General features: G+C 45.5%; 1 protein-coding gene across 5 annotated transcripts in view; it reads left to right on the plus strand.

The window, feature by feature from the left end:
• Positions 1–24,388, plus strand: part of ETV6 (ETS variant transcription factor 6) — a 223,752-nt gene that overhangs the window by 161,624 nt on the left and 37,740 nt on the right. For 3 of the 5 annotated variants that reach the window (XM_036250533.1, XM_036250538.1, XM_036250527.1), the window contains exon 3: positions 13,787–13,951. In XM_036250533.1, the coding sequence (XP_036106426.1) occupies positions 13,787–13,951 (165 nt within the window). Of the gene's footprint in view, positions 1–8,325; positions 8,708–13,310; positions 13,404–13,786; positions 13,952–24,388 lie in introns of those variants that run through there. The other 2 variants (XM_036250545.1, XM_036250547.1) reach the window with 2 other exon arrangements.

Below are 24,388 nucleotides of genomic sequence, written 5' to 3' on the forward strand. Positions count from 1 at the left end.
GAGGAAGCGACAGGTATGGAAGAAGAGGCCAAGAAATTTCAACATTTGGATACGAGGACTCTGGAGAAGAAAGCCAGAGCACGCTCTATCCGCATAACTCTGGTCTCTGCCTGTCTTCATGTGACCTTCTTTTCTGTGGCTTTCTCTGTTCTCTCACAAGAGTGTTTGTCATTAGATTTAGGGCTCACCCAAATAATCCAGGAAGATCTCATCTCAAGATCCTTAAGTAATTTCATCTGCGAAGATCTTTTTTCAATTAAGGTCATATTCACAGGTTCCAGGGATTATGACATGGACATATTGGGTGTGGGGGAGGGCACCATTCAACCCTCTAGTCACTGAGCTAGTAGGTGACCGAAACAGGATTTGAATTTTATTTTATATTAAAGTAACTACAGGGAAGTAAATTAATATTTCTTTAAAAATGAGCAATTCTAGTCAAGAAATAAAAGGAGACAGCATGCTTTTATCAACAGCAGGACAACTGGAGGGGAGCCTGCAGGCCACCTGGAGACCTCACCCTGGTTCACTGTCTGAGAGGCGTTGGTGGCCTTTGTGAATGGATATTACGTGTGCCACCAGTAATGTGTCACTTACCCTGTTCGTCTTTTTTTCAGACTCAAATCAAAGTTAAAAAGCAGGCATGGGCCTCTCTGCAGAACACAGGACAGTCACCTCTGTATTGCAACCCTCACACCTTTTCTAATGCAGAACCAGAAGCTCCTTTGCGGAGTCGTAGCCCTTAACAGCTATAGGCCAAAATGACCAAAGTCTTCTTCCTTTGGTGCCTCTACCACTCTGCGTCCGGGTGCACTGGCCCCCAGGCATCCTTAAAACTTGAGGTCTTCTCACTCAGTCCTTTTGACTCATCCTCTGGCTGCCTGCCCTCTAAGGTATGAGCAGAGCATGTGTTGAGTTGGTGTGTTCTCTTTACCCGCTTCCCCTTCCCCTTCTGGGGAGGACGCCTTCATCCAAAGGAGTGAATGATACAGAACTTTAGACAGATGACAGAGCCAAAGAGAAAGACACTGAGTGGCAAGGGAGGGTCTCTGGGTGGGGCCCAGCCACCCCATCTCCCGGCGGGCGTCTGGAGTGTCAGTCAGCCCAGCCCAGGCCAATGGGAAACACAAGACAGCTGCCTCGGGTTGCCTGTCTGCTGCCCTGCCTGGAAGGGGACATGGGGTTGTTTGCTTTTCTTTTTATTTTTCGGATTCCTAGTGACCATCTTAAGCTCTGAAACCAGGAGGTTAGTAAATTTGACCTCTCTGACACCAGGGAATACGACTGGTGAGGAAAACATGACCACTATATATATGTATATATATTTTTATCCTCACCCGAGGACATCATGACCACTATTTTGATTGGGTAAATCTACGAAACCCATTTCCCTGTGAATATTCTCAGTAAAGAAGGAAGGAGGGAATGAGAAACAGAGAAGCCTGTGACACACACATGTGCATGCACACGCACACACAGATGCGACACAATTAGCTTTAAATAGAAGTCGCTTCTCCGAGTTTGACTTTTCTCGTCTCATAAGGCATCCGCAGCGCTGCCGCGGTCCGCCTGTCCTCGAACTGCTGAGTCAGCGTCACTCAGCCCCCCTCCCCCTCGGAGGAGCGCTGACTCAGGACCCAGAGGCAGCCAGCGGCCCTGAACACCCTGGGAATCACTCTCCAGAGTCAGGGAAGAGAAGGAAGGGGGGTGGAGGGTCGGATTCTCCTTAAATAAGACGTAGAAGCCTGTTGTTTCACAAGTTAGGTTGCCGAACCCCTGGCCAAATCTGTCTTTCAGCCCAGTCTGTCTTTTCTGGGGTCTGCGGACTTCGTGTTGTAAAAGGTAAACATTTATTTCCGTCTCCCTTTTCCTAGCTCCTCCCCACCAAGCACACACCTTCCTCCACTCCCAGCCTCTTGTTCACCTTTCAGGATCTGGTGATAATGGGTACTGTCTCCATCCTGAGAGAAGGGGCGGCCTCGCTTTTCAAAGTGTCCCTGGGATAAAGAGATCCCGGAGAGAAGGGACCAGGCACAGCTGAACCCCCGAAAAGACAGTGTCTTGGGTGGGTGACTGGTTAGATCAGGCCCTGTCCCAATGAGAATGAGTTCTACTCTTGTGACACTTTGCAAAAGAATATTCTGGAGACTGTGGCAGGCACAAGAGACAATCCTGTGTGGTTTAAAGGACCAAAGGGGAAAGAAAGGATGTTCATTCTTCTTTCTTCAGACACATAGTAGGTCATCTGTGTTTTGTGGATCATGCAAACCCAACAAAGTCTTTATGTTCTCAGTACCCTGTGGAAAATGTCCACGGGGGATTAAAAAACCTTGCAGCTTCTGCCCGTAGTTCCAGTTGGGTCACTAAATCTATGTGAAGATCATTTCCACTCTTACTATCTATTTTTCTACGTCTTTTCTTTCTTAAAAATGGGCTTCTTTGTGTGTATAAATATCAGTAAATTTGAAAATAAATGTAGCTTTCCGCCTTGCAATATGAGAAATGTTGCCCTTAATTGCCCTTTTCCTTTAGAAATACGTCTTCTAATAGTATCTCTCCTTGCATAGCCCAGTTGCCTCACTGTTCATAAATTAAGATAATTGGCAGTGATTGACCTTCACTAGTATGAATAAAAATGTGCAGTATGTTAGCAGTGATTTCTAAAATACCTGAGGAAGGGACATTCCATATTTAAGGTCAGGTGTGTGCATTTCCTAAGGAAATAACGCCCAGAGTTGGCTTTCATCATTTCATTGTCCCCTCCTGCGCCCCACTTCAGAGTGAGAGGAGGGTACCCTGCCTGCCTCTCTCCTTTTTCTCTCCCAAGAATATCAGGAGAGATATGTGTATGTGTTTCTCTTCTCAAATCTAATTTGATTTTGGCATTATATCGCTGGTACACGTTACCAGACCCATTTGCATACACAAGGCTAAAAAATGCTAAACCAGTTCTCCGAGGGCCCAGAGAGAAACTTAGCTAATTCATAAACTTTGAAATTGCAGGCCAGTATTGGTGTCCATGTGCCTGTGAGTTTCGAAAGAGGGTCAGTAGCTCTCGCTGGAGCCCCAGAGGGATCCTTTACCTCCCGAACTTAGGAAGCACTGCTCTGATCTGTCCTTCTCTGTTGTCACTACACCTTCCCTTTTCATCTCTCTTTTCAACAGAACTTCAGCTAAAATGTTGATGTTTTGTTCATCATGGATTTTTGGCATCTGTTTTTATTTTTAAATAATGCATTAGGCTATTATTTTTTGTGATTACTGAGTTTTTTGGCACAACCTTAAATTTTGCACCCAAGGCGAGTGTCTCCCTTGTGCCTCACCCCAGCCCCAGACCTGAGCGGGCTCCTGCTCCAGCCTTCCCTCCTCCAGCCTCTCACCTGCTCCGGTCCCGTCTCTGCATCTCCTTCTGAGCTACTTTCCCCGTCTGCACGCGGATCGTGCCAGCCCCTCCTTAGAGTCCTGTGCTAGCCTCTAGCTCCTGCAAGAGCCTCACACAGCTTACAAGAACCCTTGTTCTGCCCTGGCCGGTTTGGCTCAGCGGTTAGAGCGTCAGCCTGCGGTCCAGAGAGACCCGGGTTCGGTTCCCGCTAAGGGCACGTACCTTGGCTGCAGTTTGTCCCTGGCCCTGGTTGGGTCGTGTGGGTGGCGGCCACTCGATGTGTCCCTTTCACATCGATGTTTCTCTCTCTTCCTCTCTCTCCTTCCCACTCTATCTGAGTAAAAAATGGAAAAATGTCCTCGGATGAGGATTAAAAAAAAAAAAAAAGAACCCTTGTTCCTGTAAGTGAGCTGCAGAAAGTATTTCAGTCTCCTGAAGACATGTGGCAACATACAATTAATCTACTGTCAGTCTCTGTCCTGTCCAACCCCCCAAGATGCACTGAGCATATCCTAGGTACCAGGCACAGGGCAAAGTCTTTATGTGGATTATCTCATTTCATACCTAAATTTGCTCTAGGAGTTAAGTACTCTTCTTGGCCCCATTTTACTGCTGGGGAATCTGAGATTCAGAGATAGAACTTACCCAAGGCCACTGAGCTAGTGGGTGACAGGACCAGTATTTGAACTCAGGACTATCTGAATCCAAAACCTACATTTTATCTAAAATATTGCATGCCTCTCACCGTGTTAGGCTTGCTGCTTAAAAGCAGAAATGAGAAGGAATCTTCTGTCATGTTTGTGAGGGTGAGTGGTAGGCCCCAGTCCAGTTTTACTGTCAACAGGTTTGCTGGTAAAAATCCCTTTGTGGATAAAACTGAGTGAAAGCCAAAAAAAAATAAAAATAAAAAATAATAAACAACCTACCAAATGAAATTTATAAGAAAAAAAATTAATCGAGAAGTGACTATGACATTGGATCGAAACATGAACATACAATATTCTTGCCTTTGAGGTTTTGTCCAAAAGACATGAGTATGACCTTCCAACCTCTACTTGGAGAGTGAGTGCTGAGATACAGGGTAACCTTGGGGACAAAAATAGGAAATGTTTTGGAACTTCCAATTCCCTAGTAACCGAACTTGTATGTTGAAAGCAGTTTTGATCAAATAGCACATTCATAGTTAGAGGAAGACCCAGTGGAATGAGAATGTTGGAACTGTCCGAGTGCATCCAAGACCAGTATGGGAGCCTGGGGGACACGGCCTGGCCAGTGGGAAGGGAAAGGAGTCAGAAAAGACCCCTGGAAAGTGCTCTGATGATACGTTGTTTTGTTGTGGAGGGTTTATTTATTCTAAGGTAAACCCTGCCTGCTGCAACCCCTTTGCAGAAGTCAGAAGGGTCTCCCTGGACACCGCTGAGTTCTGAATCTACAGCTAAACCAGACCTGCCATGAAAAGTTGAGTTTCTGATTTATTATTTCTTTTCTTTTTAAATGATTTTTGGCGGAGAGGAGGGAGAGAGAGAGAGAGAAACATCAATGAGAGAGAAACATCAATCAGCTCCCTCCTGCACGCCCCCTGCTGGGGATCAAGCCCACAGCCTGTGCCCTGTGCTCTGACCAGGAATCAAACCAGTGACCTCTTGGTGCAAGGGATGATGCTCAACCCACTGAGCTACACTAGCTGGGATGGTTTATTATTTCTAAATCCTTGCAATTTAACAGTGGATTTAATAATGCAAGGGGCCTTTATTTCCTTCATTTCCTTTGACCCAGAAGAAGTTTACTGGACTGCTACAGAAGACCTGGACCTGGAGTTCTGGTCTTATGTCCACTGTGACCTGGGAAAGTCCCTCAACCTGTCTGAGCTTTAGTTTCTTCTGCAGCTGCTGTTGTACCAGCCTTAGCTCAGTCACAGAATGGTTTCTGGGATGACATGGCTGTGGAAGCATCTGGTAATGGTAAAGAACCACGTGGATCTGAAGTGTCCTGCCTGCTGCATGGTGTCAGGTGGGACAGGGTGGCAGTCGCAGGCTGCAGAGCTGGCCCACGGGTGGATTAGTACTGGGGATCGTTGACTGAACAGTCTGTCATTACTGGGTATGCCAAGCACGCTGTGAGGATCACTGAGCAATCCCCTTCCACTACATGCAAGCACATTTTAATTTTTAACATGTGCACCTAACAGTTAGCAGTTTTATTTCCCAGAAGGTAGAAGAAGCAATCAAAGGTGCTGCTAATTTGGACTCAAGTCTGACAAATAAGGAGGAATTAGTTGGCGAAGCAGAAATGATGGGAACTTTGGGTGAGAATGAAAACATCATCTTAGAACTGGGGAAGGGAAATGAAAGGCACGATCAGATGTGCTTTCTTGACGTGAAGAAGGCCAATTTTAAAGATTAAGAGAAAAAAAGTACCTATGGTTCCGTGATTGGAAATGCTAAAACACAAGTCGAAAGAGTTGAGGGTGCTTTTGAAAATGAAAGGCAACCAAAGAATTTCATGAGGTTGCATTGAGGACATTCTCTGATGAGCTCGATTTTTAAATAGATGTTCTTAAATATACAAGTCACATATGCTTAATATAGAGGATTGGAAGATAAAAATGGAAAGGAAAAAACAACTATAATTCTATTGAGTGCTAGTGGCTGTTAATATTTGTATGTTTCACTATAATACTTTTCTGTGCATTGTTTGAAGTTATAATGTATATGTGCACATGCTACTTGGTGTTTTGCCATTTGAATAGATGCTCTTTATAAATACTGTATTACAGCCTGCCTAATTTTCTATCAGAGATATTTTCGATAGTTTACTTAATCATTCCCTTATTGATGTTCCCAGTTTCCCACTATTAAAAATAACACGGCAGTGAATATCTTCGTGTATAAACTTCTTCTCTGCATCCTGCATTATTTTTTTAAGGCAGAGTCTTAGCAGCTAACATTTACAGAGCTCTTAAAGCATCACCAAGTTGTGTGCCGGAAAGATCATGCCAACTTATCTTCCCACTGTTTTGCATACCAGTCTAATGAGCTCAGATTTTAAAAAGATGTATACAGTGGATGACAGAGCAACTTACTGAAAAGAAAATTATAAAAGAGATATTTTTAGATCTAGAATGTTAAACTATGTGATCTGAAAACTATGGAAAATGCTTAAGAAAAAGAAAACAATACATATGGGGGGCATCATCAGGATAAACAGGCTGTCAGAGTGCATTCGGGTTGAATGCAGTGACGGTGACAAATGGCAGAGAAAACAACTGTTCAACTTCTCTCTTTCCTCCCTCTCTTCCATCAGGGAGGATGGTCGTCAGACTGAAACAGGTAGTGCAAACATTGACAGAGGGGAATCAAAGCCACGATGGGTGAATCGATTATAAAAGTGAATCTAAGTTGTTCTAAATAAATTCTAGGCCCTTGGCCCAGACAAATGGCAGCCCAGAATAGAGAACTTACAAGGGTGAAAGATAGGCCATTGATAGTGAGCCAAGGGTTATGGGAAATGGAAGAGGTGCTAAAAGAAAGAATGTGAGCCATTGTTTACCTGATATTTAGAATAGAAAAGGAAGGAAGAGTGTATGTACAGACTAAAAACAGCTCCCGTGATCTGGCTTCCAGATGAAATTCAGGACGGATTTTTCAAACTCGTATGTGATGAGCACTTAGGAAGAAGTGATCCCTTGTGACCAGCCTCCTGCTGCTGCTCTTTTTCTTCAATAAGGCTGCTGTAAATTTTATAGTTACTGTGTTTCTGGACATCAGGAAAGTGGATCATTGAATTTCTGCTGGTGCTTTTATGGCGGACCTTGGGAATTTTAGTCCAAATACCAGAATATTTACATGGATTGGTATTTGAACACCTGTACCCCAAAGGAACCAATAACTTGATCAGCACCCATCAGAGAGTAGGTGGCTGGTATGTCACCAGAGGGGTCCCCTCTTAGCCCTCACCTAATCAGCACTTGGTCATGAAACTGTTGAGGTGACACATACTTATCGAAGCTGCTGATGACATGAAGCTACAAAGTATAGATGATACTACAAATAGATTCAAATCTAGATAGGTGGCGGCATGCTGGAATGACAAATAACGAGATGAAATCTGATTCTCGTTCACATGCAGTCTTACAGTTGGGTTCCAAATACCAGCTATATATGTGAAAAGTAGGATGGTGGTAAAAATGATAATGGTAATAACTGAAAAACATTAGCTGGTGTTTATTACATGCTTGCTCTGTGACATACTGTCTGTGCTGTGTTGTATATCATCATTATCTGTGCAATCTTACTGTATACTAACTTTATGTCATCGGCAGATGTGATAAACACATCATCTCTGATGCAGTGCTACTTACTTCACAGGTTGAAAGCTGCCCCCACCTGCCAGTGGAGGCAAGTGAGATACAGAGAGGTTAAGTAACTTGACTGAGGTCACACAGCCGGGAAATAGTTGCCATGCTGGTGCTCAGTGCCTCCATACTTAAGCACTGTCAAAGTTCACACCATCACTGAAACTTTCCTCTCTCCCTTTTTTAATCACAAGTTTAACTTGATGTCCTTCCAAAACACCAAATGAGCTTAAACCGAGAGATAGGTGGTTAGTAATATGGACTTTGGGCCAGACCAACTGGGTTCAGATATTGGCTCTTCTGCTTCCTAGCCGTGTGACTTTGACTAAGTCCCTTAGCTTCCCTGTGCTCCAGTGTTCTCCTCTGTAAATGGGCGTAGTGATTGTTTATCATACAGGATTGCCGTGGGGATTAAATAAATTCTGTCCAGAAAACATTTGGGACAGTGCCTCGCCAGTGTTTGCTGCTGTTGTTAGGGCGTGAAGAGTTGGGACTGGGGAACCAGGCCGCCTGGGTTCTTAATCCTGGCACCACCACTTCCATCTCTTGTGTGCTGTAGTTTTCTCATTTGTAAATGAGGATAACAGTCCTTGTGGGGTAAATTCAGTGGAACAGCTCAATACTTGTTAGCTGTTACTATCAACAGAACTATATCGAGCAGATACAGGAAGGTGCTGGTCCTGCCTCTGGTCCTCTGTTTGGGGTGGGAGCTGACAGGGTCTCTGGAGGAGGTAGGCAGGTTGGTGAGGGTGTGAAAACTACAAGACAGAACTTAACGTTTGGACCGATTAAGAACATTTAATCTGAAGGCAAGATGACTAAGCAAGGGATAACTTTCCTCACTATGTCAGGGGTTGTGGAATTGTTCTGTGTCATCGACTCAAGTTATGAGACAACATGAGATGTCGGAAAGTCGGAGCCTGGGGCAGCGTGATGGCGGTTCAATCTCTTCTCCTGGCTTCAGTTTCCTAGTGAGTAAGATGGGGTGGGGGTTGGACTAGATCGCTGCTGAGGTGTCTTCGTCTTTTATGATTCTGTTCTCTAAACCAAAGACTCTGTAGCAAATTCCTGTTTATGCAGACAGTTTGGCTAAAAGGGTATTTTTGATTAACAAAGCTAAAGAGCTTGAACTGAGTATTGTTCTAACCAATAAAATCATTTGGTGACTCTGAGCCCCCCATTTCCTCATTTGATAAACTGAAATGAGAGTACAGCAGACTGCACAGGGCGTTTGTGAGAATCCCAAGTGGGGTCACATGTGCGAGAGCACCTTGTCAGAATGTTACGTTTATTATTGCCATTGCCGGGTTATACCTTTTCCAAGAATTAGAATATAATGAAGCACTTTTAAGCACTAAATTCTTTTAAAGTAACTTCATCTGTTTTCCATGATTCAGGAGATCCCTGAAGAAGTCACAGAATCTCAGGGTTATTGTCATGAGCATGGGGTGGTTCTGTAGGAAAAAGGTATGGGCTGCTTCTGGTCTTTGGTTTTTAAGTTTCAAATTAAGTGGGAGCATATTGACTGTATCAAACCCAGAAGGGAATAGAGATCATGCCCGCAAAGCCTCTCATTTTACAGATGAAATCACTGAGCCAGAGAAACTGAGGGGCCTGCCCAGAGTCACATGTTAATTAATGGCAAATCTGGGAGTAAAATCCAGGCTCCTAACTCCCAGCATGCTTTTTATTATTAGTTATGTTTAAACTCAAACAGTCTGAAATGACACTAAGAGGGTGCTGATGAACATGGACTCAAAGAAATATTAGAAGAAAGTTGAAGGGCCTGGTTATGTCACTGACAAGTATGGCACCAGGAACTTGACCCATTTGGGGGGAAAAGTACAGTGGAATTCTTAGTACTTTTCTTAATCATAGCTGTACAAAATTCATGTCAAGTAGTCTCTGAAATGAATTGGCATTAAAAATCCAGGTTTCGCGTGGCTCTCACAGGCCTGTTATATGCCCAGGGAGTGGCATGACATGGGTGCAGAACAGTGGTCACTGCCTTTTTCTTTTTACCAATGATCATGAAAAGCTATGTTTTTCAACTTCGTTGAATTAAAATTGCAAGAGATAACTGCCAGCCAGTTCACTGTTATATGTGCGTCCCTCCTCTTGCTCGTGTCGCGTCTGAGAGCCATATGAAGTCTCGGGACTGGTGCCTGTGGGCAGGGAGAGCCCCTGGGCAAGGACCCAGGGAGGCAGTGCTATGTCCTGGTTGTGTTCAAAGCAGGGTTCCACCTCCACCTTCTTCCTTCTCCCACCCGTAAATCTATTTCTTCAGATTTTTTTTTTGCTCTCTTTTTAGTCTGTTGATAATTTGAGAAAGCCCCCAAGGACCAATGTCTTGCGGGGGGTCGGGGGGGCGTTAATACACTCAGTCTTGTCTGAATTCCTAGTGATGTTGAAAACCCATCTGAATGTGGATGGGAAGTGCATGGGTAAGCATAGTGTAATGGGTATGAGCACAGACTCTGAGACCTGGGTTCGAATCTCAGCTCCTCTTGTTAATGTGACCATATGACCTTGGACAAATCTCTGAAATGCTCTGGGCCTGGTTCCCTAATCTGAAACACTGTCTCGTGGGGTTGCTGTGTGGGCATGCAGTTAAATGAACTAATATTTATAAAGTCCTGAGAACAGTGATAGAAGCTCTAAATAAATTGAGGAAGTAAAATGGTCCTGATTAGACCCGAGTCGCCTCTGGGTCCGAGGCTGTATTCCATTAGATGCGGTAACACCCAGGCTTTGGGGCCCTGGGTGTGAGTACAGGGGGCTTCGTTTTCCTCAGTTAAAATTGCAGAGCACATCCTACAGCCACAACCTTTTTCATTCCATTGAACTAAAAAGGCAACAGCAGGGAAACTTGACTTTGAACACCAAAGTTTGTCAAGTCTCTTTCCAGTCAGTGGATGTGTCTGCCGTCTCTCTATGCTAACGGCAGGGTGGTGGCTCTGATAAAGTTGAGTGGCCTCAAGCAGGTAGCCTGCTCTGGCAGGGTGACCTTTGTAAAACTGCTAGGATTGCCATAGCGGTCCCTGCACCAACGTAACTCACAGGGGTCCTTCTGCACACAAGCCCGGAGCGTAACTCACAGGGCCCTGCACACAAGGCGGAGCGTCCTCTCGGGTCCCTGGAGGGGGTTTCCGGCTCTGCTCGCAGCAGGGCTGGGCTGTGGGAGAGACGAATGGGAAGTGAGAAGAGAAACTGCCGTTCTTAACCGGCAGGGCTGTTTGGAGTGTGTGCCTCTTCTTGTATTTAGGGAAAAGATTACTCATGACTATTTTCTTCCGTAGAATATAAAGAATCTCAAATTACTACTTGTGTCCCCCACCCCCTTCTCACCCGCCTCCCTCCGTTTCCGTGTATCCTCTGCAGAAACTTCAGCATTTTACTCTCATTTCCCCTCCCAGGCGGGATTCAGTTCTGTATTTGCTTTGACATTTGTGCTTCCACCAAACTCCCCGGTACTTTTTCCTATTTCTGATCCAGCATCTTCTGCTCGGTGGCCTTCTCACCCAGGCACTTTCTTGGGCCAAGCTTGACTTGGAACCTCCCAGTTGTCCGCGCGGCTGGCTGTGCACACTCACCTTGTGTGATGGAGAGGAAGGACAAAGTCCCCAATGACAAACCATTGTGCTGTTCTTGTTCCAAGAGGCATGGCACCGCTGACAATAATAGGAAGTCAACTTGAAGGTTTTTTTACCAGTTCAAAAGTTGACGTTTTGCTAAGAGAGAGAGAGAAACATCGATGTGAGAGAGAAGCATCAAACGGGTGCCTCCTGCACGCCCCCCACTGAGCCCACAGCCCAGACACGTGCTCTGACCAGGAATCGAACTGGAACCTCTCAGTCCATGGGACAATGCTCACTTCTCTGAGCCACACTGGCTGGGTAGACTTTGAATTCTTTTATTTTTTTTTTTATCCTCACCCGAGGATATTTTTCCATTTTTTGTACAGATAGAGTGGGAGGGAGAGAGAGGAAGGGAGAGAGACAGAGAAACATCGACGTGAAGGGACACATCGAGTGGCTGCCACCCACATGACCGACCAGGGCCGGGGACAAACTGCAACCGAAGTATGTGCCCTTAGTGGGAACCGAACCCGGGTCTCTCCGGACCGCAGGCCGACGCTCTAACCGCTGAGCCAAACTGGCCAGGGCGGACTTTGAATTCTTTAGTGGCTGTTTTATTCTAAAGACTATAGAGCAGTGACATACTACACATTATTATTTTATAATGCTACTTTTTTTTTCCTATGTAAAAAAATTCTAAAACTTAAAAACAAAACAAACAAAAAAACCCCACCTAAATGCCCTTTTCTATTATTCGAATGCTTGTAGTTGTTTATTGATGCCTATACAATGGACCAGATTTGAAGGTACATAGTTCACAGAGTTCCACAGAGTTCAAGGAAGCCAGCTATCATTCTTCAAAACTAGACTTTACAAAGGAGCCACCTGGAAGACAGAGCCAAAGTCATGCCTACGGCCCTGGGCCTTCTCCAGGGGATCTGAGCCATTCATTCCCCGGAGATGATGAGTAGACCAGTTCTTTGTCTTGACTTATTTAGGGATGAAAGGCGATTATTTCCAGGATCAAACTGAAGGACACTTTTGTAGCACATCATGGAGTCTCCTTAGCAAGTTTAGGTAACGAACTAGAGAGACCGAGGCTCCTCTTACAAACACTGATTCCGTTGTATGTGAACTATTAATTCACACAATGCGATTTTGGAGAAGGAAGCGCTATTGAGCATCTAGCTGTTTCTAACCCATCCGTTCTCAAAGATTTTGATCTCTGGACCCCTTTCTAATCTTAAAAATCATCAAAGACCATAAAAAGCTTTGCTCCTATGGGTTTTAGCTATCTGTAGTTACCAGATTGGAGATTAACACTGAGAATTTTTAAAATATTTGTTAACTTACTGAAAAATAAGCCGAGCATATATCAGCATAAATATATATTTATAAGTATATTTTCTAAAACAAGAACATCAGTGAGAAGAGTGGCATTGGTTCCCGTTTTCTCTAGCCTCTCTGATGTCTGGCTTCACCGAGAATGGCTGGATTTTCATCTGGGCTGCGTACCACGTTTTGTAGCCTCTGAAAATTCTGCTGTGTACTCATGAAAGAATGAGTGGGAAAAGGCAAATAACCTTCTAATGTTGTTATGAAAAGAGTTTCGACTTCATAGACCCCTGAAAAGATTTGGGGAACCCTGAGGGGTCCCCAGATCACACTTTGAGAACCACTATTCTAAACCACTTGAATGATGTCAAAAATTTCTCACAACAGCAAAATAAAATAAAAAGGTAGACTCCCAGCCATGCTTCCAGAGAGATCTAGCCTGAGCTGCAGCCGCCCTTTGACCCACTTCTGGTCCTACTCGGAGTCCAGGTAGCACCCCCACCCCCCGAAGATCTAACATCAGCAAGTAGAATAAAAAGGCAGAGGACCTTTTCTCCTCACCTCTCCCTCTCCTCCCCAGAGGCAGGCCTGAGTTTCCCAGAGGCGGAGTGAATGGCTCTTCCTGGAAGAAGGTTCAGGGAACACTTCATTGTCTGGCAGCTGTGGAAGGTCAAGCCCCCCTCTGGAACATTCTCTCTTCAAAAGGACGCTGAGCTGCCATCAAAGCAGCTCTGATTTTAAGGTCCCCTTCGAAGTACGTTGACATGTGTCATGACTCGCAGCCCCCATGGATGTGTCAGGCTACCGCTGAGCTGCACCTTTAGGGCGAACCTGGAATCAGGACAGCCCCTGGAGCGGGGCAAGGAAGGGCAGGGCTCTAAGACCCCAGTGGTCCTTTAAAGACCTAAAAAAGGATATTTGCTCATTTTGCCTCTGCATAATAAAGCTCATTTGATATCACACTCTGGCGTTTATGAAGCGTGAGTTTTAACCCAAGATTCAGAGTTGAACACGAGGGCTCTCCAGACATGAAGATTCAATGTCGTTAACCATTCAGACATCTCTCCCCTTTATTCCAACTGTCCAACTGACAAGTTTCTCTCTCTCTCTCTCTCTGCCTTGCTCTCTCCCCAACAGGCTTGCAGCCAATTTATTGGAGCAGGGATGACGTAGCCCAGTGGCTCAAGTGGGCTGAAAATGAGTTTTCTTTAAGGCCAATTGACAGCAACACGTTTGAAATGAATGGCAAAGCTCTCCTGCTGCTGACCAAAGAGGACTTTCGCTATCGATCTCCTCATTCAGGTGAGAGTCTGGACTCTGGACACGTGCTCCGCTTAGCAGATCTGTTAGTCAGTGGTTGGTCTTTGCCACTGCTCATCCTGCCCCCAAAATCTCCGCTGTAAGTCACCCTGGGCACAAGGACAGCGACCCAGCTTAGTAGAGGAAAGATCCTGCTGACACGTGCCAGTTTGAGGGGAGAAGAGGAAGAGCTTTCAGATCAAGGGGAAACGTTTGGGGTTCAGAGAAGTAACCCAGTGGGGACCCGCAGTCACTGGGACTTTAGGGATCTAGTTGTTCCACCACAAGGGGAAGAAAATGCATCCCAGCCCCTTCTCTCTACCTTGCTCCTGAGTCTGAAGACTTAAAAGAGATGCTTGAGAATGAGTGCAGGTTGTGAACAGCTCAGTTAACAACAAATACAGGCGAGAAGGGGAGTGAGCCCTGCTGAGGTAGCTAGTCTAGAAAGTAAGGAAAAAATGAAGAAACAGGAGATAAGGACTGGGCAAGGTGGAGATCCCAGCAACCAAGGCAAGTTTAGAAATACACTCAAAGGGCCTCAGATGATGTCCTTTGGACGAACTAAGTTTTTGAAGTAATGCATGTTGTAGAAGTCCTGAACAATACGAATGGAAGTTTCCTAGTTAGGTCATCTAACCAGGAAGATTTGTCAAAATGAGGGCTCTTATGACCACAGAGGAAGATCTAGTTCAGTGAGGAGTGTCTGTCCCCACAAAGTATGTTAATGCTGCAGATAAGATTTCAAATATACTTCACAATTTCATATCTTAAATTTGATGGGTATTTAGGTCAAAGGGGATTTTTGGTCTTGGGTTTATGCCTCTTGAAGGGCTTGTTATTCAAGTACCAACAGGCCCCTCCTTCAATAGAGTCTCATTGATTTAACTTATCTGGCAGAGACCCTTTCGCCCTTGACCAAGGGCAAAGATCCTGCGTAAGGTCTTGGCATAGTCTCCAACTCCGTTCAACCCTTATGTGCTCCTGGAGGCCTGCCAGCAGTTAATACACTAACTGTCACGAGGAAATGTCCCCTGTCACAGGTTGAGATAAGGACGGAGAACAGGGTTTACTCTGCTTTTCCCAATTCAATGGGCCGTTTATATGAGGAAATGACAAAGGGGAAGTTTCCCTCAGAAGTGGAGATGTTATTGAAATTCAAAGGCTTATGTCTCTGAAATACAGCTTGTTTTTTTTTAAGGTTTTATAAGGGCCACAAACATACCTGAAATACTTTGTCCCAAATCATTGATTTTTGTGATTGATTTTTTAGTCGAAGAATGAGAAAACTATAAAACAACATATAAATAAAATGAATGTAAAAGGAACCTAGACAGTTCATTGAATGCAAAATCCTTTTCATTGAATACAAAAAATACTTCCTTTCTCTGTTCCAGTGGAAACTCAAAGGTATTATGCTCGATGAAACAAAGTTACCTATCTGGAGGGAAAGAACTCTAACTGCTTCATGTTCCAGAGAAACCATTTATGTAAGGCAAACAAAGGATGTGTTTTGACTTGATTTGGCTTAGAACTTGGATAAGCTTTCCTCCCTGAGCCTTTGCAAATTTCCCCCCATCGTATCTCAGGTGCTCCCTTTTGTTGCTGCTTTGTTTTTCTCTCCAGTGACCTCCCAGTTTTACTTATGAAACTAGGTTTTCACTGCTCAAAGCTCGAAGCAGACATATGCAAAGGCCTATCAGTAGTTCCTTGCTACATTGTCAGATCTTTGCTGGCATGGGCCATGTGAAGACTGGACAGGACCTGCTGTGTAGGTAGGTAGGCAGGACCGCGTTGAACCTAAAGGTAAAGGAAGCTGGAGAAGGGAGAGCGCAGAGCAGGACCGGTCTTCTGAAAGAATGGATGGAGTTGGTTCACAACATGGAGGGCGAGTGGAACTAAGTGGGTGGAGGGAAGAAGGACGACATTCTGGGTAATTGGAGAATCACTAGCATAGTGTATTTGACGGTGAGAAAACCCACCTAATGAGTGGAAAAGGCAGGAGCTGGGAAGGCTAGCCAAGGCCGATTCACTAGTCCAGACGTGAAGTGCTGTAGACCAGTCAGATGGGGGCAATAGAAATTTAGTCCATGAATGTTCCCCAAATAGCCCCATGCTGCTGGTGTGGGAGTACAAGCCAAGGGAGTTGAGGGTTAGGAGAGGTGATTTCTAGCTGGGTTGTCAGATGAAGCTCAAGGGTATGGTCATGGAGACGGACCCTGAAATGTGAGGAAAGGTGGAGGAGGAGTTGTGGGCCAGTTTGTGTGGAGAAGTTCAGGGATCAGGCAACATAAGCTGGATCCTCTGTTTGAATCGCTGTTCATCACCAGCCATCACCCCTCCCTCCCTCGCCTCGTTGCCTTTTCATATTTCAAATTCTGCTGCCTTCTCTAGGAAAGCTTCCCTGACTTCATCCTGGCTTCCCCGATTCCAACCTGCTTTGCTCTCCTCCCCCGCACCCCCTCAGTCTGCGTTAGGTGCTGTGCCTTTTCCATGCCAGAGCTTTCCCTGATTCTGTCATGGTGCCACTCACTCACTCACACACATGCTCACACACTCACACACATGCTCACACACTCACACACATGCTCACTCACACACACATGCTCACACACTCACACACTCACACACATGCTCACACACTCACACACATGCTCACATACTCACACACACAAACTCATACACTCACACACATACACTCATGCACTCATACACACACACACAAACACTCATTCACGCTCACACTCACACGAACTCATACACTCACACACAAAAATATGTTCATACACTCACACACTCACACAAACACTCATGCACTCATTCACACACACGCTCACACACACAAACTCATACACACACATACATTCACACATACACTCACACACAAACACACTCATTCACGCTCACACTCATACACAAACTCACACACACATACACTCATACACTCACACACACTCACACACTCATTCACACACGTGCACACACTCATACACACTCACGCATTCACACACTCACAGTGTGTTATAGACTGTTTGAAAGTTCAGTGTGGGCCGGGGTGTGTCCTGCTAAGCTGCCCGTCTCCAGTATCTAGCAGTGCATGGCATCCAGTTGGTACTCAGTAAATATGGTTGAATTATTACCCAACATGAGAAGACCTTAAAGGCCAGGTTAAGATGTTTGGGTTTTATCTTGTGGGTAATGGGAAACCACTGAAAGGTTTTGATCGGGAGAATGATAAGACTGGGCTCTTCCTTTGGAACAGATACTTGCCATCAGTGCACAGGATGGGTTCATTGAGCCCGAAAAGCAGGACAGCTAGTTAGAATGCTACTGCTCTAGTCTTCATGTGAGCCACTGAAATCCAGAACTGGATCAGTGAGACCACAGCACTAGTACTTCAGGCGCAGAGTAGCTGCTGATGGGGGCGGTCTGGAAGCAGTGGTGTGCTCGTCCTGGCCGAGCGACGCCAGGGCATCCAGGAGGACGTGCCGTGCTGCAGTTGGAAATGTGAGATAAGGGCCAGGCCAGAGCTGGGAATAATAGATATGAGCAGCATCCCATTACGTTGAGCTGGGAATAAAGATAAATTTATACTACAGCTAATTTAATAAAGTTATCAACCAGAAAGCCATGGACGGAATTTCAAAGTGATACCTGCCAGTAGGACCTACAGGAAAACTTACCACAAAAGAGAGGAGTAGTCCTGGCTGGTTTGGATCAGCAGTTTGAGCACTGGCTCTTGGACCAAAGAGTCTCGGATTCAATGCTGGTCATTGGCATGTACCTCGGTTGCAGTTCAGTCCCTGGCCCTGGTAGGGGTCGTGCGGGAGGCAACCAGTCAATGTATCTCTCTCACATTAATGTTTCTCTCTCTCTCACCCTCCCACTCTATCTGAAAATAAATGGAAAAATATCCTTGGGTGAGGATTAAAAAAAAGAGCCCTGGCCGGTTAGGCTCAGCGATTAGAGCATCAGACTGCGGTCCAGAGAGACCTGGGTTCAGTTTCCGCTAAGGGCATGTACCTCGGTTGCAGTTTGTCCCTGGCCCTGGTTGGTCGTGTGGTGGCAGCCACTCGATGTGTCCCTTTCACATCGATGTTTCCCTCTCTCTCTCTTCCTCTCTCTCCCTCCCTCTCTATCTGAACAAAAAATGGAAAAAAAATGTCCTCGGGTGAGGATGAAAAAAAAAAAAAGAAAAGAGAGGAGTATTGTCAGGTTTGGAAAACAGAACTAAGGAGCTAAGAAGGCCCTTGTCGTGAAGTGCCTCCAGCAGGGTCATGAAGGCGCGATATACCTGCTCCCGTTCTCTGTAGGTAGAGACAAGATATAGGTAAGAAATCGTTTTTGTCTCTGGTGTAACATCTGCCACAGCTTCTTCTGACATGGGCATTTTGTTTCTCACTCGGTGTCTTGGGCATCCTGAGGCCAGGTCCCACACGTGGCTCTAACACAGACCACATCGCTTCATTTGCCCTTATTCCTCTCACCCATAAAATGGAATTTTCACCCTGTGGCTCCTAAGCTCCCTTCAACTCCTATAGTTCGGTCCAGCTTCAGCCACAGAAAGTGTTAAGCTTCTAGTCGATAGTACGACTTCCCACTCTACAAGGCAGTGAGTGGATACTCTGGTCTCCAGCTTATGTACCTTGTAAAACTTGTACTTCGTTCAGTTTTGTCCTTTCTTTCCTTGAATCTCTTGTGCTACCTGAGAAGACTCAGCAGCAGGGTCTCACTGATCGTGGGGCTGCTGGACGGACCGGGGTATCTGGTAGCCCCATCACCATGAAAGGATGTTTATGGCTTCCTCCCGGGCGCGTTTCCTGCCTGACCTCACCCAGCATTATGTTCTCTGAATATGGGAGTCACTTCCCTTAACACAACTCTTGTCCAATGGAGAGAGGAGAGAGCAGAACTAAGTGAATTATAATTACCTGAAATATTAATATACCTTAGGTCCAAATATGGTAGTTTCTCTGAACTCTACATTCTGTAACCAGTTGAATAAACTACCCTTATCTCGCCAATTCAGGACAAGGTCCTCCGTTTTCAACTATTAGACTAAAGCAGGAAACTGTTTCATCTCTAAATAGGAGATTTCAAAGCTGAAAATAAATGGGATATTTTCTTTGGGATATTCTCCCAATTAGAAGATACAACAAGATGATACATTTATACTATTTGCAGAGCTGAAGAATAAATGAAGAGGAATCTATAGTTTATAAAACTTTACATGGACAGGATAACGACCCAGTCCTGGAGCTACTAGGTAGTTACCATGTGATGTGGTCTGGGAGGATTTACATTGAAAGGACGATTTGATTATTTGACCACTTTGAGACTCTGAGAAAACACATTAATAAGAAGGAAAAGACAGTTAACATTGATTTAACTCTTAGAGTTATCTATTGCAAGACATTCAGGTGGAATGGATTTAAGATATTATTTATATATAAAAAAAACAGATTATTATCAACTTATGTTAAACTTTCTATCAATGCTAAAAAAAAGAAAAGGAAACTAAAAAAATATTTTCAAAGTGTCTTCAATTCAAATCAGCAATAAATGTATTGGGGTTTACTAAGTAAATCGGTTCTTTAGTAGAGTGTGATTCTACAGGTGATTTCTTCCCTTTCCCACCCACCAGAACCTTTGTCTTTGGAAACATGCTTTGCTTGTGACCTTCAAACACAGTTAAATTTCCTTTCAAGGTTAAACTGAAAATACTGGTCTTGTCTACATATGATTCCATGGATCGTCTTGCCTATTAATTTCCATTAAGCAGTGGCAGGTGGCTTGCTGGACTGAATGGCTGTGTCCACTGGTTGTCTTAGAACCAAGTCACAGAGTCGCAGAGTGGACTAGTGGCCCTGGGGTGTGGGAGTTACAGCAGACATGACCCTTGAGCGAAGCCACCAGAGCTGGCTCTTTCTTCTCTTACCATTTCTTTGAGCAAAGAAGAATAAAAGTGTATCACATAACAGAAAAATGCTTAGATAAGCCAGTTACAGGAGAGTCATTTAATTTCTTAGCACTTCACTTGCCCATTTTCAAAAAGGGGGTGATCTCTGGTCCCTCATGCAGAGTGAAACCAGCACAGGTAAAACTAGAGGCTTTTTCAATAAAGTACATATCCTTCAATGTATTTTTCTCCCGGGCTCACCCTTTTGTTTATCTTACCTTATCTTTTTCATCCAGCTCAAGGCAGTTGTCTTACTAGGTCTCTTTTCTAATAGATTGATTCTTGTCTTAAACACAATATTCAAATTTTTCCACAACCCTCCCTTTTTCTCAGGATCTCTGTGTCTAAGACATAGAAATCCAGCTAAATTTAAAATAGGTTTTCCTAAGTAAAAGACTAGTTTATGGTCACTGAAAGCACTTTGTATTAAATAAAAAGGTTTGGCCCTGGCCGGTTTGGCTCAGCGGTTAGAGCGTCGGCCTGCGGTCCGGAGAGACCCAGGTTTGGTTCCCGCTAAGGGCACGTACCTTGGTTGCAGTTTGTCCCCAGCCCTGGTTGGGTCGTGTGGGTGGCAACCACTCGATGTGTCACTTTCACATCGATGTTTCTCTCTCTCTCTCGCTCCCTCTCACTCTATCTGAACAAAATATCGAAAAATGTCCTCGGGTGAGGATTAAAAAAAAAAAAAAAAAAAAGTTTGTAATTCAATCAGCCTTTCAATGGGTTGGATGGCATGCTGAGAAAACAAGTGTGAACAGAGTCCAAAAGCCACGCGGTCCCGTGAAGGAACGGGCCCGCGGTGGCCACCAGTGGGATCCCTGGCCTGTGACTGCGCTGGTGTTTTCCCTGCTGAGCTTATGGTGGAACTGACGGGACTGAGTCGTGCGACTCCATCCCCAACCTGCCGCAGGCAGGAAGGACCCAGCAGAGAGAGAGCTCTCTGACCAATCTGAAGGATACCCCCACACCATGCATGCTTTTATTACTTTAAAGACTTAGCCAGAAGGAGGCCGAACTCTGAATAAAAACAGAAGAGAAAGAAAGAGAAACGGGAACAGTTTGCAAATATAAGAACGTGTCACTTCAGATAACCTTCGTATGAGGGTATGTACATAGTCATCACCTGAAAATTGCACACTTTAACAATGTTAAGATTCCACTTTAAATCTACTAAACTTGAGAAGTTAAATATTGGGAAACCCCAGGGGAGAGGCTCTGGGTGGCCTTGTCGATGACACTGTGCACTGGTCCCAGCCTTGGAGAACAGGCAGTGTATGACAAGAACTCGAAAACAAATCATACCCTTTCACTGCTAATGCCATTTTAAGGGGGAAAAAAAAATCCTAAGAAAACAATCCAGTGGGCGTTAAAAAAAGAAATGTTCTTAGCAGTTCTGTTTATAAGAAACTACAAGTCCCCGGCTACCCCTCAGTGTGAAATGTGCTCGGTGAACACGGAGAAGGGGATACGAGGGATGCACCGTAGCTTTCGGACCATTCATGGATACTTACTGTTTCTTCCGTAGATCGTACAGGGCCTTGCAGATCATGTTCAGGACTGTCTGTGTTATTTTAAAGACAGGTAGGAGCCATTCACGGTTCTAAGCAGAGATCGGCTTGACAGGGCAGATGGAAAGTGGATGTGGGCAGTCGTGTGGCTGGCATCCGAGAGCGGGGCTGGTGACTTAAACTAAGACGGGGCCAGCAGCGGGGAGGGGATGATTCAAGGAATATTTAGAAGACAGCGTCTGTAAGGTGACGGGTTAGACGTTAAATAAGAGGGACAGAGGTGTTCAGATGACTCCCAGGTTTCTGGCCCAATCAAATGGGCATGTACTGAACAACAGTGTAGCATGTGGGTTGTCCGGACTCAACGGACGGCGCCCGTATGACAGGCCAGCGGGAGTGAGGGGAGTTACTGAAGTTCCTGGAGGTGCGAAGAAACACCTGGCAGGGGTGCCCAGCACAGACACGCTGGCGGAAGCATGGGAGTAGATGAGAGCACCCGGAAAGAAAGACTGGAGAGTCCCGGGGAGGCTGTGTGTGAAAGGCCTGGAGGAGGAGGAAGAGCAGAGAGGCGGACGGAAAGCGGAAGGAATCGGAATCTGAAGCCACAGTGTTGTGAGGGGCAGGTAGTGTTCCTGGTGATGAATCCTGCGAGAGGCAGGCAAGTCCCCCGCCCCGACTGCTCTTTGGGTTTGACACCAGGGAGGTGGCCTGAGCAAGAGCAGTTTGGAGAAGGACTGGAGACTAGAGTGAGGGGCCTGAGGAGCGGGAGGGGAGGAAAGTGACGATGACAGAGCTGGACAGCTCTTCAGAGCTGAAGGGGAAGACAAGACAGTGTGAGTGTGTGTGTGTGTGTGTGTGTGTGTGTGTGCACGCTCACAAACCGGAAAACTTGGAGCTGCTTAAATACGAAAGGGAAGAAACCCATAGAAAGAGGTTGAAGATAAAACTGAACTGGAGAGAGAGTGAGACTGTGAACTAGAAATGTCTGTATGAAATGATGTCAATTGGGAAAAAAAATCCATACATATAAATGTGACTATTAAACTTTTGTATGTGCTTTAAGTACAAAAGTACCGAAGGAAAGCAAATCGTTTCCAGATTTTCTGAGACATGTCTGCTAATAATTTTCACCCTCACAAGGGTCCCACTGTTGAGCACACAGGATAGCAGACACGGCCGCTGCTCGTGCCCCCCATCTCGCTCGGTCGTCCTTGCAGTCCGCCGCGTCTGTGGCATTACTTTTCTTTGAGACAAAGGGTACTTAACTAAGCCTTGAGCTAAGGCTCAAAAATAGTCTGCCTAAGTGTGTGCAGCTGACAAATAGAGGAACCAAGAGTCAAAGTGGGGACTTCCTTGCTCCAGAGCCCGAGCTCTATCCTCTAAAAGTAAAGAAACGTAGATAAGTTTGACCCCTAAACAGCATCTGTATGTTCTTGGTCTCCAGACACTAGTCAGGTTGATAAGAAACTTGCAACAGTTCTGTTCCCTGTCACCACTCTCCATTTGAAACAAATCGCAAAGAAAATAATAGAATTTCGAATTCTCCAAGTAGACGCCTGGCTTTTCACATCCAGATCACCAATGCAAACTTGTATGTGTGTTTAGTGTGTGGGTTTCTGTGTGTGTGTTTGTGTGTGTGTGTGTGTGTGTGTGTGTGTAAGCACACACGGGTGTGTACGCATGCAAGTTCTTCATCTGTCACGTGTGTGCATGCACCCAGAAGTATATCTTGGTTTTAGTGTATAACTTGGGAGATGCAAACAGTTCTGGGGCTCCTCCCAGGGAACTATGTTAGTGTGGGCCCCTGACACTCCCTAGCTTCGTGGCAAACCCGCCTGTGCAGCGGCATGTGCATACATGAACTATGCATGTATGCATGCAGCTACATGGAGGAGCCAACAAAAGCCAGAAGCACCTTTTATGGTTAGTACTAGTTTCTTTTCTGGGAAGACAGAGAAGATTTATCAAGAATCGTATGGGCCAAGAATTTCCCGAAAAGTGCCTTTTGAATTCAAGCCAATGATCATTAGCTACGTTAGATATACAGCGTTTTGGCTTGTGCTCTTTATTCTCAACAAGCAAATAAATATAACATTTTAAAATATCTTCTTTATTCCAGAGATCTTGTTGCTACTACTGCTTTTCAGATTTGATCTCCTGCCTACATGAGTATTTTAAGAGTGTACCAAGAGAACAGGCGGGGGTTGGAGGAATTAGGGGACCGTAGAGATGGAAGAGGATGGGAAGCCATCTTTATCTATTTAGAAAACAGTTGCAGACAGGACACATGCTCACGCTGCTCCAGGAGCCAGCACTGAGAACTGAAGTACATGAGATTGCAGGGGAGGCCAGATTCCAACTCAACAGAAGAACTTTCTATCACCTAGTGCTGTCCAACGTGGTTGGCTTATCTAGTGGCCAGCTGCCCATCACTGAAAATTCTCTGCCAAAGCTGCATCTTGGCAGGGGAAGGAGAGGTGGAGGGCTTTTACTGCACACCAGTCGAGTCACTGTAGGAACCCTCTAGAATCCTCTCGGTCTGAGTTTCCAAGCTGTCATCAGGCGCACACAGGGCATGCACAGTTGGTTGGGTTTCCCCCAGAGTTGTGACGCGTTCGTGCGAAGCCTGACACGTTCCCCAGCCGAGCCCCCGGCTGCTGAGGAAACACGCGGCGAATGGATGGATTGAGCTGTGGCCACACTTCACGGCCTTAGGAATTTTTCCTGGCCTGGAACCTGGGACCTTGGACCTTGGACCTTGGACCTTGGACCTTGGACCTTGGACCTTGGACCTTGGACCCTTCTCCCACCCGTTAGCCAGCTGCCACAGGTGGTGCTTTTGAATGTTATCTTGCTGGTTCTCAGGATAGGCTCACAGTAGGTAAGGCACTGGCCGAGTTCTCCCCCTGATTTCTCCCGCCCACTCCGAGGCGAAGCTTGGCTGCCTGGCTGCCTCTGCCAGCTTGGGAATGAGAG

The sequence above is a fragment of the Molossus molossus genome, unplaced genomic scaffold (genome assembly GCF_014108415.1).
Source record: "Molossus molossus isolate mMolMol1 unplaced genomic scaffold, mMolMol1.p scaffold_m16_p_10, whole genome shotgun sequence".
NCBI classification, from domain to species: Eukaryota; Metazoa; Chordata; class Mammalia; order Chiroptera; family Molossidae; genus Molossus; species Molossus molossus.